The sequence below is a fragment of the Tachypleus tridentatus genome, chromosome 11 (genome assembly GCF_004210375.1).
Source record: "Tachypleus tridentatus isolate NWPU-2018 chromosome 11, ASM421037v1, whole genome shotgun sequence".
NCBI classification, from domain to species: domain Eukaryota; kingdom Metazoa; phylum Arthropoda; class Merostomata; order Xiphosura; family Limulidae; genus Tachypleus; species Tachypleus tridentatus.
In genome coordinates this window covers 77611417-77631307 of record NC_134835.1, presented here as the reverse complement: position 1 = coordinate 77631307, position 19891 = coordinate 77611417, and the positions used below count along the sequence as shown (strand labels likewise).

General features: G+C 36.6%; 1 protein-coding gene across 4 annotated transcripts in view; it reads left to right on the top strand.

The window, feature by feature from the left end:
* The window catches only part of LOC143232529 (DENN domain-containing protein 5A-like), an 81198-nt gene that overhangs the window by 4410 nt on the left and 56897 nt on the right, over positions 1 to 19891 (top strand). For all 4 annotated transcript variants that reach the window (XM_076468103.1, XM_076468100.1, XM_076468102.1 and 1 more), the window contains exons 2-5: positions 1716 to 1825; positions 2073 to 2243; positions 11186 to 11561; positions 19071 to 19196. In XM_076468103.1, the coding sequence (XP_076324218.1) occupies positions 1716 to 1825; positions 2073 to 2243; positions 11186 to 11561; positions 19071 to 19196 (783 nt within the window). The remainder of the gene's footprint in view (positions 1 to 1715; positions 1826 to 2072; positions 2244 to 11185; positions 11562 to 19070; positions 19197 to 19891) is intronic.

Genomic DNA, 19891 nt, shown 5'->3' with positions numbered 1-19891 from the left:
TATGTTATAATTAGAAGCCATCAGCCACTTAATGAACCAACTTGTTAAATGATATAAATCCTTTTGTAAAACAACAGTATCCTCAGACACAGCAACACTGAAGACCTTAATATTATCTGTAAATTTAAGTAAGTTAGCTATGTTATTGCTATAAATTGTAAAGAGTAAAAGTCCTAACACAGCTCTGTGATATCCCCCTTGTGATATTAATCCAGTTTGACTGAACTCCATTTGTAACAACCCTATGCGTTTTTTCTTACAGCCAGTTTTCTTTCCAGTGAGCAGACTTATCCTTACACGTGAAGATCATTTTTCTAACAAGTCTCATGTGGCATCTTGTCAGATGCTGTTTGAAAATCTAGATTTATCAAATCACATTCGTAGCCTTATCTACATAAGCAGTAACCTTTTCAAAGAATATCAGAATATTAGTAAGGCAAGATTTTTTCCAGAGAGCCTTGTTCACTCATCGAAAAAAATTTTGAACTTTGTTAAATGATCTTGCAAAGCATTTTCTATCAAAACTTTTTCCCACCACTAAGGTAAAGCTAATAGACTTATAAATGCAGGGACAATTTTTATCATCTATCTTGAAAAGCAAAGTAACAATCACCAATCTGCAATTATTAGTGATGTGCCCATTATCATCTAGAAATGAGTCTTTTTCTATTTACTCTTTGAAGTCCTTTAACATCTTGAAGAAATCTTTGTCTGATCCTGGTGTTTTTCACTGTGTAATATTTTTAATTACTTCCAAGGTATTAATGTTTACATGATTTAAGTCAATTCCAGTATTTCCCACTAAAGTCCCAGGATCAGAGTTTTCCTTAGGATGCTATACGAGGTCAAAGATCAGATATATATATAAGCCCTTTTTTCTACTTGTGGAATGTCATTAGACATGTCTGAGAAATAGGGAGTTGCTTATATTCCTGTTTTTAAAAGAGGAATAAAAGTTGCTCTAGAAGTTAAAGACAAGTTAGTCTTATTTTTATGAAACATTCTAAGAGACTGATGAAAGCAGCTTTACAAAATAATTTACTGAAATAAATAAATGAAGCCAATGTAGATGTACTGAGGAAAAAATCATGCCGTACTAAGTTATTCTTTTTGAGGATATTACTTATTTGCTAGGTAGTGGCGTAAATGTTTTCAAAAATATACTAAGGTTAGTTTAAGTAAGAGGTGCACTTGTACAGAGTGCTGACCCATAGGGGTAAAGATAAGTCAATGCCAGTCACATTTTTTTAGGATGGGCACAGAAGTTATATGTTGCATAGAGCACCATCATTGATTGGTATGACCCTGCTCAAAAAGCTTTTCATAAGGTATACAGGATTAGCGAAGAAAATCATATTGATAGGAGAAAACAAAAGGTTTTTATTTATGGAGTCTTGTAAAACAAGACCCTTATTATTAATGGAATGCCTCAGAAATTAGTATTTAATCCTTTGGTTCTTCATGTTAATGATATTCACAGGGACGTAAACTTTTGGGTACTTCTAGCTATAATGAGTAACTTGGATCATTTTGTAAATTAGACAGATATTTGGCAGGTGACTTAATATAAGTACACTTTAGTATACATAAATCTGCATGCATAATTTAAGACAATTGCATTTTAGAACTTAATGCACACAAAATTTTATATAAGTATTAAAGTTGTGTGTTACTGAGAATAATATTTGTATTGGTAAAGATTTTCTTAAATTTAGGGGATAAGCTGCATTGTACTCCATTGGACAGACCCTATCGATCCAAAGTTTTGGCACACTATCCAGACAATGTGCCTTGGAATCCTTTTGATGAAAAAGCTGTGGGAATGGTAAGGCAGATTTATTTACATGTTTAGAAACTGGATGCTGTTGTAATTAAGATTTCATTTCTGGTCCAAATGAAAAGATAATATTTGAAAAAAAGTACATAATAGAAAATGGTGAAATTTAAAAAATGATAAGTGCACCACTCACAGATAACACTATTTGGTTAGATCTTGAATTACAGTACCTATAAATATTTTTAATGTTCTTTGACAATAACATATAAGTAATCCATAATCTATTTTTTATTAGCTGTGTCATCCTCGTGGATTGTCTTTTAGAACACAGAAACATACTCATGGCCCATTGTTTCATTCGTTCATCATTACTCGAGAAGATGGAACTCGAACCTATGGCCATACCCTTACATTCTATGAAGAAGTTAGAGATAGACAAATCTGTGCTGCTATGCAGACATTACAGGTAAGTAACTTGTAACTATTAGCCACTCATCTGTTAGGTTCACTGGATTTATTTACATTTTCAACAGGAAATAACTTAGGGTAATATACATATAAAAACTTGTTATTTACACCACGTTATAACTGACATGATTTAAATGAGATTGCAATAATCCTTATCACCTATAACTGGAGTTGACTGCACAAGTCTGTGAGGAATTACTATGTTTAATTTTTCAAACAGCTGCCAATGCACATTTATTGTGCTGAATGGAACTGTGCAGTGATAAACTTGTATATTTACTTTTAACTTGAAAATAAGTATAGATTAAGATATTATCAAAGTAAAGCACTCAATGTGAATGCCTGTATGAGGTAGGAGGACTGAAGCTGAGGAGAGGATTATAATAGTTGAGGGTCTAACCCAAACACACTACTTGAATTCCAACAGACAGGAGGCTTGCTCAAGATTAATTGGCTGTTCTCCTAGGGCTAGAGTGAACTTAGTACCAGCATTGGATATTCTCAACAGGTGTTTGTCCAATGCTGGTGTTTGGGTATAGTGTTCACAAAGCCCTGATGTTGCTGGAGAGCCTTTTGCATTTAGGTCTGTAATGAATCCCCTCATAGGATTCCATGGTGTGTGTGTGTGTCAGAGAACAACAAACTTTTCTCTTTCTCTCATGACTTTTTACACCTTTCACCCACTCACTGCTAAGGTAAACTACCACATTAGAAGGACTCTAGTATTCATTCCCAAACTATAATTGGTAATCTACCTCAATTTTTAATTTTACACTCACTATCTGAAAAGTCCCTAGGGCAGATGTCACTTTTTTTATTCAGAAAGGATTGAAAGGACTCTTTGGCTTCCAAAACAATATCTATGAATTAAGGTCTGTAGATATTCTAATTGAAACTTTAAAATCAGAACATATCAATTTCCTTGGAGTCCAAAACATTTAGGGCTTTGTCTGTTTAGGTTATTCCCCATGTTACCCTGAATACATCTTGAGGAGTTGTTACTGAGAAAAATCTTTGTAACATTAAGTCAGAGATTCTCATTAGTCTCTTCAATCAAGGACTTTTGGCTGTGTAATATATCTCCACTCTCATTTTAACGTTCACTTCTCCATGTCCTTCTACATCTGTTTAGGCAGGTTACTTACACTGTAAATTTCAACCCTGTATCCCTAGTCTTCTCTGGAGTTTACAATGCTACTGATTTTGTCACTCCAAGACCTCTTGTCTTGGCTGCTAATGTTGTGCCTGTTGTAGTAGCAAAGACCATGAGGCAGATTTATGTGAGCAAAAGACTCGCTGCATCAACTGTGATGGCTCCCACCCTTCCTATTTCTGTTTTTGTCCGAAATGGATTGAGAGAAAAGAGTTACAGAGCAGTAGGACTGTTAATAACATATCCTATCCTGAGATGCAGAAACTTTTGTCTTTCATGCTGTCAAAGACATGCTGTTGCCCCTCTGTTCTGCTACCTTAGTGGGTGTGCAGGCTGACCTTTCTTTGTCTTCCCCTTGGTGTGGATTCTTGTATGTGGTAGGGGACCTTCCAGGGAAGGTTCTGTTCTTTCAGTTTATCTCCTCTGGGATCTGAACATCCATTCATCCATGTATTTGCTGTGAAGGGGAGGAGAGGATCCTGGTGGTTGAGGGGTCCAACCCTAACCCACCACTATGGCTTTGAATTCCTGTAGATGAGCAGCTTTGTAGTGGCCTACCTTGGGTTAGTTGGCTGGTCCACTTGGGCTAGTGTCAACCAAGTACCAGTGTTGGATGTTCTCAACAAGTGTTGTGGACATTTTATCTGATGATGGTGTTTGGGTATAGTACTCACGAAACCCTGCTGCAGTGTCCTTGTTAGACATTGTAGTGCATACCCTCATAGGACTCCATGGTGGCTGGGGTCAGTGGGCAATATTCCTTTTTTATTATGGATCCTCAAAATAAAAACTTAAATAGTGAAAAAACAGTCCATAGGTAAACAACCACTTGTTGAAAATTCTGAGCAGCAATCTTTAACATTCATAACACCTGTAGAACCTCATTTTCTTATCCTACATTCTCTTTCAGACAAACCTTTAGGGCAAATGTCTCCCTTTTTCATTCAGATGGGACTAGAGGGACCTGCTGGCTCTCCAAAGTCAGTAAAGAAGTTTCGATCTGGGGACATATTGGTGGAAACATCTACATCTCAACACAGTGAACTCCTCTTGCATTCAAAGGGCACTGGGGATATAACTATTGAAGTTACACCTCATGCTACTTTGAATTCATCACAAGGAGTTATTGTTGAGAGGTATTTGAAGAACATCCTCAAGTCAGAGATTCTCACTGGTTTCTCCACTCAAGGAGTTTCTGTAGTGAGGCGTATCTCCACTCGCAAAGATGGAATTACGATGCTGACCAATGTCCTCATTCTGACACTTACATCACCATGTCCACTTGCCACCATCAAGGCAGGTTATCTTAATTACAGGGTACGGCCATACATTCCAAATCCTCTCCGATGTTTCCAGTGTCAGCGGTTTGGTCACTCAAAGGCATTGTGTCGAGGTTCTTTGACATTTGCTCATTGCGGTGGCAAGGACCAAGGTGCCTGCAAGTGTGAAATGGACTCTTATTACGTCAGTTGCAATGGCTCTCGCCTGTCCTACTTTCGTTCTTGCCCTAAATGGTTGGAAGAGAAAGAGGTGCAATGTTTGAAAATGATTCATAACATTACTTACCCTGAGGTTTGAAAGTTGCTGTCCACCACTTCATCTCAGACATATGCTGCGTACTTCATTCCACTACTACAGTGGGAGTGCAAACAGATCTCTTTGTGCCTCAAAAAGAATCATTTTCAAAACAAACGAAAAGTCTTTTGACCTCCATGGTTAAAAAAGTTGATGAATCAACTTTAACACCCATCTCTGTCCCTAACATACATTCCAACAAATTCCAAGATCCACTTCCTTTGTTTCCAGGTACAGGCATATTCTTGGATACATCTTCTTCTCCCACCCCTAGATACAAAACAATCATTCATTCATGTTCTCAGTCACTGGAATCATCTTCCAACAGCAAAGACCTGCCAATTTGATCCAGGGCAGGATCCATGGAGGTTGAGGGACCTCCCTTGAATAAAGACAGTAAAGAAAAAAGATGTGGTCATAAACAGAAGGGTTTTTCACCAAATTCACCTACACATAAATAAAAATGGCTACCCTGATACAATAGAACTGTCGAGGTTTATGTCTGATCTGGATGACTTAAACACTAATTGCTTCCTGCCATCCTGTACGTCTTTCCTTACAGGAAACATTTCTGAAACCTGCTGATACAGACATCTTTTGGCAGTTTTCTTTGTACAGAAATGACAGGCTGTAGGATGAACAAGAGCATAGTTGGTTGACAGGCATATGCCCGCTTTGTCTTTGCTACTCAACACACCTTTGGATGCTGTAGCCATCCGTGTTTCCTTGGGTCATACTATCACTGTTTGTTCTCTCTACCTGTTGCCTGGAGAGACCTATGATCAATCAGACCTTGATGCTCTCATTGAACAGTTGATGTATCCCTGTTTACTCCTGGGGGACATTAATGGACATCATCCCCTCTGGGGAAGTACAGATATTGATAGGAGGGGTCACTCTGTAGAGCATATACTCTCTGATCACAACCTTTCTCTTTTCAATAATGGTTTTTCTACTTATTTTCATGCACCTGGTCAGTCCTCTACTGCTATTGAAACTCAGTTTGTTCCCCTTCACTATTTTCCCATTTTTCATGGAGGGTTGACAATAATCTGCAAGGCAGTGATTATTGTCCTATAATTTTGAGAGAGAGTGGCCGTGGTCAATGCCACCAATTCCTTGTGCCCTGGTGAAAGCTGGATCAAGCAAACTGGCCCTCTTTCACTGCTCTTGCAGAACTTGATCCTGCCATTGTCTGTAAGCCATCAATAGATGGCTTTGTGGCAGCTGTAACTGACAGTATTATACATGCAGCTGCTCAATGTATTCCTGAAACCTTAACACGTTTCCTGTGATATCCTTGTCCGTTGTGGAATCCTGACTGCCACATGGTATGGAAGTCTCAAAAATGGACCTGGGATACTTTTCATAGGTTCGACACTTTCCTGTTCTTTTCTACAGGAACTTGGAGTCCCTTAGGGCTGTGTTTTGAGTGTCACACTTTTCAGTATAAAGATTAATGTCATCACTGAACAACTCCCTCCTTCTGTTCCAAACAGGCTTATGTTGACCACTTTCACATCTCATGTCAGTCGTTGAACATGAGCTATATTGAGAGGCAGCTACAGATTGCCTTCAGTCATTTACTGAAGTGGACTACAGCAAATGTCTTTAACTTATCTCTCTCTAAAATTATTTGGATGCACTTTTGTTGCTAATGGGGTATTCACTCAGATCCTGAACTCTATTTCAGTAAGGTTGTGTTACCTGTTGTCCCTGAGACAAAGTTCTTGGAACTTATCTTTGACTGTAAGCTGATGTTTATACCACACATCAAGCAGCTATGTGTCAAATGTACAAGAGCACTGAACATCCTCTGTGTCCTCTCTTCCACCACTTGGGGAGCGGATCGATATTTATGCTAAAGATGTATCATGCTCTTATTCGATCGAAGTGCGACTATGGATCACTGGTCTATGGCTCTGCCAGGTCCTCAGCCTTCATGATGGTGGACCACATTCATCATTGAGGACTTTGGCTCTGCACTGGGGCTTCCCCAGTTCAGTTTACTTTTTGAAAATGGCCATAATGTCAAATAACTCGGAACCAGGACTGGAAAGGCCATCTTCAGGTGACTGACGGTGGTTTTTGTACTTACCTGCTAGTCTTACTGGCGAGTTATAATAATTACAATTATGCTACAGAAAGTCCTTTAAAACTTGTATTACTGTAGATTTTCTTTTGACATTGTAGACTAGATGTAACCATTGGTTTTATGTTGTTTTTGTTTTTTTAAACTTTATTTTGTTTTACTTTGATTTACTTTTGTGAATTTTACTAAATTTACTTTAATTTTAACTTTGTACTGGATGTTTGGTGCAGATAACCTAACCACCTTGTGCCATAAAACACCAAATCAACCAACCAACCAATTCTTTGCCTCCTGAAGTCTTTTACCCTATTATCTTTAGTTTGTTGCCTTCTGTGAAAAAAAGGTGTTGATAGATCTACATCAACTCCTGTCTCAATCACTGTATCAGGTCTTTCTCCATCATTTCCAAGGTGCAAAACCATTACACAGTTACTGGACTCACCATTTTCTGAAAGGGATTTATCCACTCAACCTCGGGCAGAATCCATAGAAGTTGATAAGCCTCTGTCTTCAAAAGAGAAGCAGCAGAGTGGTTGTGAGCAACATACCAAAGGGCTCTCCACCCTCATTCTCTACTAAATGACAATAGCCACACTGATACAGTGGAATTGTCAAAGCTTGTGTTCCAACTTGGACAACATTAAAGCTGTAATTGATTCATATCATTCAGTCTGTTTCTCCTTAGAGAAAACTTTCCTCCATCCTGATGATGCCATTATCCTTGGCAATTTTCCCATTACATGAAAGACAGGTTGTATGATAGTTGAACTTATGTTTGCAAGGCTTTGCTGACTGCCCAGCATGCCTTTTACATTTGTGCCACCAGCCACTCCATTCGAAGCTGTGGTAATTCATCTCTCTTTGGGTCATACCAACACTGTTTCATGTAGATGTCTCCAGGAGAGACTTATAATCGGTTGGATATTAATGTTCTTTTAGATCAGTTGCCATTTACCATTCTCCTCTTGGGTGATTTAATGTACATAGCCCCTCTGGGGCAGTGCCAGAATTGATGGAAAGTATAATTCTCTAGAGTGTATGCTCTTAAATTGTAATCTCTCTCTATTCAGTGATGGTTCATTTACTTACTTACTTGAAATCACCCTATCATTATTTTACTGCTATAGATCTGTCTACCTATCCACTCTTTTCTCTTTTTTTTTCTTTAAGTATGGAGAGTGTCCCACATGAAGATCATTTTCCATCATCTTGTGGGAAACTGACCATAGTCAATGCCACCAACCTGCGTGTCAAGTAGAAGTTGGACCAAGCCGACTGGACCTCTTTCAAAACTTTCTGTGGCACAGATAGCATAGTTGCTTTGCTCCATAAAACATCAAACCAACCAACCAAAATTCTCTTGCAACTTGATACTGCCATCATCTATTGATGACTGCATTGGAGCAGTGATTGACTGTGTAATCCAGAGGGCTGCTTGTTCTATTCCTGTGACCTTGACACAATTTTCACAGTATCTTCATCTATGGTGGAGTCCTGTCTGCCAGGAGGCACAGAATGCTAAAGAAAAATGAGCTTGGGAGACCTTCCAACAGTATTCCTCAATTTCTAACCACTTTGTTTATCAGCAGGCCCATGCCCATTTTTGGTGAGATCAGGTGTCAAAGCGAGGGACTCTTGGATGAAGTTCACCCCCAGCATATGTAGTTCCACAAGCCCCAAAGTTCTGTGGGCTATATGTCCTTTTGATCTTGCTCTCAAATAGCTGGGAAGCTGACAATGTTTTGGACTTTGCTAACACCTTTGAGGAGAGTTTTTCCAGCTCTTCTGCCTCTTCCTCAGCTTTCTTTGCCATTAATACTCAAGCTGAAGGATCTACATACTTTGTCAGACCAGAGTTTTTACACTGAGTCCCATGAACCACTTCTCCATGTTTGACTTTTGCAACTCTCTTTTCAGTCCACTGCTAACTATGTTCCTTGCTGCAGTGGGATTGTGTTTTCCATTACAATGGGCTGTTATATTCAGCAAAAGACAGTCCATTATTCCACCTTCTGGCCTCTGTATCCTGGCACATGACTAACTTGGGTCTGATGCTGGATAAGATTTTCGATTCTAGTGTTTGGCCTATTTCTTCATGGCACGTTACTATTCCCATGTGTGATCTTTCTCTGAGCCAGCTGAATAAGGTGGATGCTCCAAACTGAAAGTTTCACCTTCTTTTAACTGAACATCTCTTGAACCATCCCTCTTTAGATATCTGTAAAGATGGTTTGAAGTCAGGTGCCCTTGTGGGCTCTGCCATGGTTTGTTGTGGTTTGGTAGTTGCACCCAGACACCCCATTTCAATTTCTGTGTTCACTTCTGAGCTGTATGCCATCTCTCTTACCTTGGATCATGTAGCAGCTAACTAATGCATTGATTGTACTTTTTACGCAGACTTTTCTAGGTGTCCACAAGCCCAGGAATCATTTTACGTGACTTCTTACCCTGTTTTACTTTATTTTTAATCACCTAGCCCAATTTTCTTTGTTGTCTGTTTGTATCCAGTTTTTATGGATACTGGGCCATGACAGCATTTGGAGGAATGAACTTGCTGACACCACAGCTATAACTGCCTGCTTTGGTGCCATTACCTTTTTCTGAGATTTAAATAAGAACAAAAAATCACAAATCCTGTATTTAACGTGTAACATTTTTATCTCTTTTCATTTTATCTACTGTATACTTGTTGCTATGTTTTTGTTTTTTAACATTTACATTTTTCAAGGTATTATTTTGCTTTATAAAGGAAATGAAACAATTCCTTTTTTTCCTAACTCATGGTTTGCTCTTTTACTGATTTTTTTGGTGCAGATAACCTTGTTGCTTTGTGCAATGAAATTTGACCAACTAACCAATCAAAATATAGAGAATATAAAAAATAAAACTACCATAATCTTTTTTTCTTTATGTAGTTTGCTTATGCATAAAACATGTATCTTTATTACTCTTCTTCAGAATTAAAAATGATGTATTTTGTTTTATCCTAAACATTATGCACCTTTTAAAACAGGTTTGGAAAATGTCTTTTACAAGATTTGCCTGCTTTTGATTTTAGAGCCATGTGAAACTTTCCAAGCTTTTCAATACCCCCAATGTTTGCTCAATAATAGAAAAAAAACTGGTGCAAGTATTCTTCTTCTTGATGGTGTAAAGTTAAAGATAAAAGATCAGTGTTCACAGTCTGCAAAGTCTGATTGTCAAAAGTATAAAATTATCCCGTAAAAGGTGCTTTCAAAATAATTTATATTGAACTTCAAAATGTAAGCCTCCCAAGTGCAGTAATGAATTCTAGATTGAGCCCTTGCTGTGTGAGCAATTAGTGATCCATAATTGGTGGATCCATACTGTACATCTTGTACAATGTAGGGTATATACTAATTATAATGCTAGTGGTATGAAGCACCATTTTCAGTCTAACTGCTTAGCTGAGGTAATTATCTATTTTTCTTTAGTTCAAAATAAATATTTATTCTTGAAGAGCTCCCCCATCAGTGGTGAATGAGAAGGAACAGATTAATAAAAAATTACCCTTGGAATGTGCATCACATTCAGTTTCACCACTGTTTTTTTAGTTTTTTTCTTGCATACCATTTTTCTTAAAGATAAAACTTTCTAATACTATGTAATCTGTTTGATTATGTGTGTAACATTTCAGTATTTTGATTTGCATATTACTTCCTTGTGTGAGTTGCTTTCCTTTAAAAGCCTATTTAAAAAATAGTTCTTCAGTTTCTTGGATTGATGTGATAAACACACACAAATATATAAAATCCATCCAAAGACATTTGAGTGAAAAAAGAAGCCAGCATTCAGCTTTAGATCAAATATGATTTGATGAGTAATACACATAGTAAAACAATGCAACTTGATGTTATATTGCATCATTATACTTACGTGATGCACAACAGAACTTTTTCGTTTGTCTTAGTTACAAATTTTGTTCCGTGTAACTCACTGATGATCCTTAGGTGATCGTGGTAAAGGTTTTTTTGTTTAATGTGGGACAATTTGTTTCAAATCATAATAATAATGTGTGGTATATATACTTGTCTTCCAGTTTAATACAAAATATGTTATTGATTAATGGTATTTACAAATGCATTTGTGTTATTTTTAGGCAATGCATCTTACAGAATTAAGCAGCAGTAAAACTCAAACAGTATTGGTAAATAATGATTCGGGAAGCAGTCATTCTTTACCTCGCTCTTTCAAGCTAGGATCCCGTCAACATACTGCAAAGGACTCACTGTATGATGTTATAAGAGACACACTGTATGTTACTAAATGTATCTGTCTTATAACTCAGTTACCCATAATCTTGGCATGCAGAAGATTTCTGGAAGGACTTTATAGTCTTGTGGCATCACAAGAGCCACCATCATTACCATTAGAGTGTTACGTGTATAATATCTTGTATGAGGTGCCACTACCACCACCTGGCCGAAGTCTGAAGTTTTCTTGCTTTGGCCAGTCAATCATGTGCCAAAGGCCAGGTAAGAGTAACAACTTATGTTAGTTTTTCTTTTTGTTTTTTAAAACTAAATTATTGGTTCTAATCCTGTGATTTGTTTAATTTAACTGCTTATCAGAATGAGCTGTCTACTGAGATAAAAATTAAACCTCAATCAAGTAGTTGTGAATATAGTTAATTAAATGTACTGCTATTATGTGATTAGAATACATTGTTTTATCACTTATGTAGCTATGCAATTATTGATATTTTTGAGCTATAACTCCAACATTTTGCAAATTTTGCCATCTTAAAAGATATAACTATAAATAATCTCTGTAATAAAAACAATAACAATTAAAAATAATTATATTAAAAATTCTAATCAATACTGGTAATGAAAGTAACATTAAAGAAATACTAAACTAATTTATATTTTAGTTGCAAAATAGGGTAACATAGGATAATACACAGAAGATATTGTCAAAGATGTCATGAAAATATTTTTATGAATGTTACTGTGTGTCATAACTAATTTCAAACTATTTTTATGTAAATTACAACACTGTGGTATATTAATACTACATGTTTTACTATCCTATATTGTGTATTTCTAACTTACAAAATTCTTAGTTTTCAAAATCCTAATCTTGAAATATAGGAAATCTGGTTGAGGTAATTTACAAAGTTCAACCTGAAACATTATTGTCCAATATGGTACTTACCTCCCCTCCTTTTTAGGATTAGCTATCTCATTCAGTGTTGCCCTCTATATGTAAACTGTCTCTTTATGCTTGTCACAAGCCTTCCACTTCTCCCTATTGGAATTGCAAGATTCCATCATGTCTCATGCATCATTTCTTCACCAGTAGGAGCATGACTTGCTCCTACTGTACACTCCTCTGCTGAACTCATAACACTTTACATTTGGCAGTGCTCAAGTTTGCAAGTTCTCTTATGTTTGTTTAATTCTTCATGTTTGACTTTGTTTCATCATGAAGAGTTTTAAAAAAATGCTTTCATTCAGCCTGTTTCTTCTATTAGCATCAGTTAATTCTAGTCACCTTTTTCTGCACTTGAATTTGGTGAACTTTTCTGAGCAATGAATACCAAAGTTAGCATTACCACTTCAAGGGTCACACCAACAACAAACATTTTTGTCTCAGGCCTTAGGCGCAGGTGACCTAATGGTCAATTTATGTTTTTATACACTGGAAGATTAAATATGCCATTAGACAACCTTTGTTCTCAGACATCGTCCAGACTCTTCCAGAAGAGGCTGGTCCTGTAAAATCTAATTAGGACTTCAGTTGCTTGTTTTCATCTCCATATTTTGCCTGTCCTTCCAATTCCCACACCATTGAATCTACCAGGCTTATTGTGGTCTTTATGGAAGTTGTTTCTGGTTTGTAACATTTTATCCCTTCTTTTAATTCTTTATGCACCTCATCCTACATTATTGCATGAACAACCTTCCTAACACTTTTTGGTTTCAATTCCTCAGCTGATATTCAAGTTCATACTGATCATTTTGACATGCAATCAAAGGGGAATATTAGCATGCTGTGTCCTCTGCAGACTTCAGATAGGTGTGTACTTTCCTATCATTATGCTGACTCTATTTTAGACTAGTAGTCGTTAGGCTCAGTACTGTCTGTTTGGGAGGCAGAGCCTGAATCATCTGACAGTCTCACCCATGCTCAGTATTCTTGCTTGCATTTTATCTGTACAATCTACTGAGATATCTTTCTTCCCTACACCTATCTGAGGCTTCTACAGAAATCCTGAGGGGTTTTCCAAGGTACACTTGCCCATGCATTGTTTTCAGCTCTGGTGTTGCATATGTGCTTTCTCTGTTGTTGGGACCTTACAGTTGTGCTCTACTGGCTCGGGTCTGTTTACTCTCAACTTATTTTAGGGATTTATGTGTGGCCCCATTTCTGAGGTGTTATATTTTTTAAATGGTCTCAGAAACAATGGAGCCTTGGTTGACATCAGTCCAAAAAAATCTATCTTTACAAATATTATAGCCTGTTTTACTCGGTCATGTACCTCCAAGTATCATTTTCCATCCTTCTTCTTCCCAACCCCTTACCTGTCTCTTCTACCAGTGGGTACTTTTTGCCACCTGTCCCCTGCTGCCACAAGTAATGGTAACTACCTTGTGGGTTTGTCCTGTGGGGGTTCTGCTGCTTAAGTTTCTTCATTGGTGATCAGTGGATGCTTCAGGTTTTGTCTCTCCTTACCTCATTTCCTTCCCTCCTGTTTGAGATCCTGTGACCAGCCAGCATCTGTCTAAAGCAGTTCAGGAATTGTGTTTGCAGTGGGCCATTAAACATGTTCTCCATTCTTCCCTGTATTTTTATTTCCACCTCTTTGTTGTCTGCAAGAAAATTGAGGATTATTAATCAGTAATTGGTAAATGAGCTGGTAATCAATTTATTTTGCCTTAACCATTTTGTTTTGCTACTCCATTTCATTTCACTAGTGAGTCTTTTCTCATACTCAGATGGGCATTTTATTCCAAAGTTGTGGATGACCAAAATGGATGCATCCAACATTTATCTTCTTATACCAATGTTACCTTAGTTTCGTTCTTCTCTTTGGTTTGTTTATGTTTTGGTATTTTATCAATTTTGGGCCCTCTCTTTTGGTCTTGCCTTAGCACCTTATGTATTTTGCCAAGTAGTTTAAGCTTTTCCTTTATCTCCATGCTCTGGGGCTGTGATATACTATTACATGGAAGACTGGTTTCTTCTGACTCATTCTGAACAGGAGTCAGCCAACCATACTTGACTGGCAGCTCCTTTCAGTGGCAGGTTGGGTGTTGATCAAACTAGAGAAGTCCTTCTTCAGACCCAATCAAAATGTTATCCATTTAAGGTTTTTTGACACTCGTATTATTTTGGCCCAACCTTCACTTTTACAACTTTGTTCAACAGAACTGTTGGTTCACAATGCCCCCTCTGCTCAGTCACTTTATGCATGTAAGGTTCTATTGCTTTTTGGTTTTAGGTAATTGATGACATCTTTGGTTCCCCTTAGTTGTGCCTATATGGGATCCCTTCAGTAGGAGCTTCATAATCAATGGAACCATGCTCAGGATCCTTTTTCCCTGCAAGATGAACTGTTTTAGTGGTTGGACAAAGCCCATTCTTCAGCAGGTGTGCTGCTTCCTCCACCACATCCAAATCCATATCTTTTCATAGTGCATTCCTTTAAGGATGGGAGATCAAGTAGCAACCACTAGGAGGTTTTGGGCCATTGGTTTCTTGACAAAAATGATTTGAGTATCAATGTTCTCAAACTTATAGCTATACATCAGGTGTTGCATCACTTCCTTCTTTTCATCTGACATTATCTGGTGATAATACATTCAGATATTCTAAGGTGGTAGCACATATCAACTGCCAAGGGGACAGCTGGTCCAGGTATCTCTGGTTTTGGACATTTGATCTCTTTTTACTGGCCACATGCACATTACACTCTTTTTTTTTTTTCATATTATGTGCTGGGTGCTATCAGTTTGGTTGTGGATGTTTCACATGTAAAGTTGTTTCCTTGGTAGCTGGTTCCATACATCAGTCTTCCATGAAAATATACTAATGCAAGTGGATGTTATCTGTAGGGGTTGTTTTCTACTGACCAATTTACTGTAGCTCATTTGACAGAATTTGTCACCTTGTTTCCTTGCTTTCAGGGTATGTTGTATTCTGTCCAATACCTTTGTGTTTTTCCCACTATCAAAGAGATTTTAAAATTATCAGATTTGTTTTCCATTGATAATTCGCGTACCATTTATCTTCGTACCTATTTTTATCCAAATTGCTCCTTTCTCCCAAGGACCTTGGTAGCTCAGCAGGGCAGCTCCTCCTTTTCTCTTATTTTTTTCCTCCTTTTATTTCCTGTCTTTACTCTCAACCAGATCTAAATAGGTTTCTGTACCCTGTCATGGATCTTTGTTGTTGTACTGCTTCCTTCTTGGGTTCTTATTCCTGACTTTTTACTCCCTGACAATCCTCATTCCTTCACTGAGTGCCTTTTAGTTCAATTGGTCTATTCCTCCCTACCTTCTTCCATCTGGAATTTGTTCCAGGTGTCTTCTCATCCTGTCTTACACCTCACTTTTTTCTTGCTTCTCGTCTTTATTGTCCAATGAGGAGATTCTGTAACCCAGCATGTGGACCGTCTTATTGTGATTTCCTCTTTGTTGAGGTTTTGTCTACCACCTGTGGCCATTCTCCAGACTTTGGTGTAACTGGTAAGGTTTTATTCATACTTTCTTTTTAGAGGCCTTTTGTTAGTTCTTTATCCGATGGATCTCATTCTGTAACATGTGGTGCCTGACCAGGTATTTTTTAACTCAAAATTCCCACTATCTAGCCATGTTTACTCTTGCTTTATCTTCCATGGTTTTGTATACTTACTATTGAGATGAGGTTTTCCATAATATTGTTGTATGTTCTGACTTCATAATATTTTGTTTCATAAATATGGCCATCCTGGCCCATGCCACCAATTAACTGCATGGATAAAGCAGAAGACGATTGCTACCCAAACCTACCATGTCTAATGTGAAAACTTGGTACGGTCTGTTTTTTGAATAAGGTTCATCGTCACCTATTGCATTGTCTTGGGTAATGATGATTCTGTGTACTCTACACTACATTGTCACTCTTATTTCTTGAAGTGGAATATGCAAGTCCTTACTATTTTACAGTTCCAAGCTGTTGGGGTAGTTGACTATGCAAACACCTTGCTGAATGAGTTCTACACAATAACCATCCAGTTACAGAGTATGGCAGTGGTGTTCTGCAAGTGTAGATGATGTAATATCTTCCTGTTTGCAATAACCAATGACAGTGGAGCAAGATATCAAAAAGCAGTCTACCCCCTTTGATTTGGAGCCCTCATTCTACCCTTGTATAGATGTCACTACCCTGCAGCTAGGTTTTTTATTTAAGAGTGAAGCAATCAACATAAGTCCTCATGCAGGTTTCAGGTTATCTATCTTTCCTCCTCAGTTTTGTCTGTTTTTATTGAGGGTCAAAGTTGTGGTGGGTCAAATTTGTCTGGTTCTCTCTTTGGCTATTCTTCATTCTATCTTCTTACAGGAATGTTATTGCTGTTTAGATGGTCCTGGCCTGTTTCATGGTTGGGGGAGTTGATTGCATGCTACAGACATCCTTTTAATACTGGATGTCAAGTTCCTCGTTCAGTAGCTCAAAGCTAATCTGGATGTAGTTGACTTACTGAGTATGGTCTGCTGCACCATAGCCACTCAGCACTTAGGGGCACATCCTTTGTTTATCCACCTTTCTTATTGTGGGATTGAGTTAGAGTATATTTCTATGGTTAGGATCACTTTTCTGCCACTAGGATGTTCTCCTTTGATTTTCCATCCTAGTTATAATTTTCCGATACTGAAAATGTACTTCTAGTATTTACTTATTCCCTCTCCCACTTCCCATCCTTCTTCCCCACATTTCTTTAATGCTGAAAGGAGTAGAAGACTGTCATATGCATCATGAGAACCATTCTAAAATCTTACAATTCCAATAAAGGAGGCAGAAGGCTTGTGACATGCATGAAGAAAATGTTTGTGTATAGCAGACATCATTGAAAGACAATAGCTAATCTTGTGAGAGCTGATCATTAGACATTACAATGGTTTCATATGAAAAATATCAGATTTTTAAATTTAGTATTAAGGTTTGTTAAGTAATGTTTTCTCATGCTTTTTTTGTGTATGTTGCCTATCTAGCAGGTAAAGTATTTTTTATTTTAAGATTAAAAACACTTACATTAGAACATTTTCAAATTTTGCATGGAAAATCTTATCTTCAGACAGTTTTATCAAATGTTTCGTAAGAAAATCATGTTATATTGACTCACAAAAATCTCTATGGGTTCAGTTGATTTGTCCAATTTTGTAATCGCCATATAAAATGAATATAAATTATGCCATGTTTTAGAATGACTACAGATAATAAAGTGAAAACGTAAATGTTTAGACTAAATAGCTTAAATCTCATGACATTATACAATAATATGTATTATTTCTATTATATTGAACTTGCAGCTCTGCCTGGCTAATAATACAGAAGTTCAGATGACGTGGCACACGTACTAATTATTGTATCCAGTAATATAAAACTGACATTTAATATTTAAAAAGTGACCTATCTAGTTACAACCTTTGTACTTGGTTGCTGCTTGTAGTTTGCTAAACCTTAAGAAATTTTGCATTTGGAGGATGTGAAATGAAAAAATTTGCTTTAGGTTTTATTTTTTCAGTTGAATAACCAAAAATTCGTAAATAACTTCATTGATACCATATAACTCCGTTAATTTATCAAGTTTTATCACTGAGTGGAATTTGTATCTTAAAAAATACAGAAACTCAAACAGGATAAAAATTTGACCTTCTAGTACAAAGCTTATCTTGAAAGAAAGAGAGGACACTTATATTTGAAAATGGCTGAGAAGATCACTGAGGGAACATTATAAGCTTCCAATTGGTCACTTGCCTGTCATATATAGAAGCCAGTGTATATAAGAGACTGTTTTGAAAAATGTTAAAAGGTGAAAGAAGGGTTATTGTGTTTGATTAACTAAATAACTAGAATAGAAAATGTAAAAAGAAAAACTAGAATATAACCTACAATTTTAATATCAGTAATTTGAGTTCCTAATTTGTACAAAACTATACTTTGTATTTTGATATCACAAACATAATTTGAATTGTTTTGGTTTGTTTGTTTGTTTTGGAATTTCGCACAAAGCTACTTGAGGGCTATCTGTGCTAGTCGTCCCTAATTTAGCAGTGTAAGACTAGAGGGAAGGCAGCTAGTCATCACCACCCACCTCCAACTCTTGGGCTACTCTTTTACCAACGAAAAGTGGGATTGACCGTCACATTATAATGCCCCCACGGCTGGGAGGGCGAGCATGTTTGGCGTGACGCGGGTGCTAACCCGCGACCCTCGGATTACAAGTCGCGCGCCTTACGCGCTTGCCCATGCATAATTTGAACCAGTGCTGTGTTCAACATATGATATGACACACAAAAATCAGTGTTTAGATGTGTTTAATATTTACTTTTGAATTAAGAAATTAAATGGCAAATAATATAAAAATTTGAATTATAATTACAGTTTGATTCCAAACTTAAGAAGATAAATTCATAAAGTAGTAATTCAATAAAATTTTGAATGATTATCAACAATTGCAATGACATGGCCTTTGACCCATGGCTTGTTATGATAGAGTAAAGGTAATAAACAACCATCAGGGTGAGTTTCCAAATAAGCATCCCTCTACTATTTACTTTAAATATTATTGAAACTGCAATGAAAATGGCTTGTATTTATCATATGGTTTGCCAACATTATATTGGAGTTCAAATTCTAGCATGAGATTTTATTTTTAAAAATTGTTTGAAATACCCTGATATATAATTACATATTAATTTATTGGTTATTCATTATTTCCTTCAATTCTATCAAATAGTGCTAAAAGTAAAAAATAAAAAATGTGAATCAATTCACAGGTGCTGGGGAATTGCCTCTGTTTGAATACTCCTTGCAGGAGCTATTTTCCACACTAGGTGTGGCTAATGTAGTTCAACTCTTCTCTTGTGTCTTACTAGAAAACCAAGTTCTGCTCTGTTCTAAAGGTAAGACTATATTTGTAGTCTGTATTTATTTATATCAAAGATATCAAGGAGTTTCTTTAACACAACATTTTACAAGTTTTCTGTGCATTGAACTTTATTTTTTTATTTTTCTGTCATATTCACACCATACATCATAGTGTTTTTTATATTCAGGACAAGAAACGTACATTTAAAGTTCATTGATAAGGATTTTGTACTATTTGAATTTTTTTTCATTTATTTGTTAAGCATATCTATTCACATTTGCATTGAATACTACTATTAGTGTAAGTTACTTACCAGTCTATACCATACAACCAAACATGCTTGTGCTTTCATTCATATTATAATATTATGGTAAAAGAGTTCACTGACCTTATAACCATAAAAAATATGAAATCTAAATTTCCCCTTTTTCTTCATGAAATGACTTCAGATTGTAACATGAAACATATATTTATCCTACATAGCTTAAAACGCATTAAAATATATATCCATTTCTTCTTGAATTTTATTTTTTTATGGCTATTTGAACCATATCTAACTAATACTCTTGCTTTACAAGTTGTAAATCACTTGGTAAAGGGGTGGCTCATTGTTACCCTATTGAATTATGTAATTACTACCATAATTAATTATTTAATTAAATAATACATCTGTGGGCAAGTAAAAATCAGATAGTATCCCATAATTATCTTTTTTTTTTCCTTGTAACT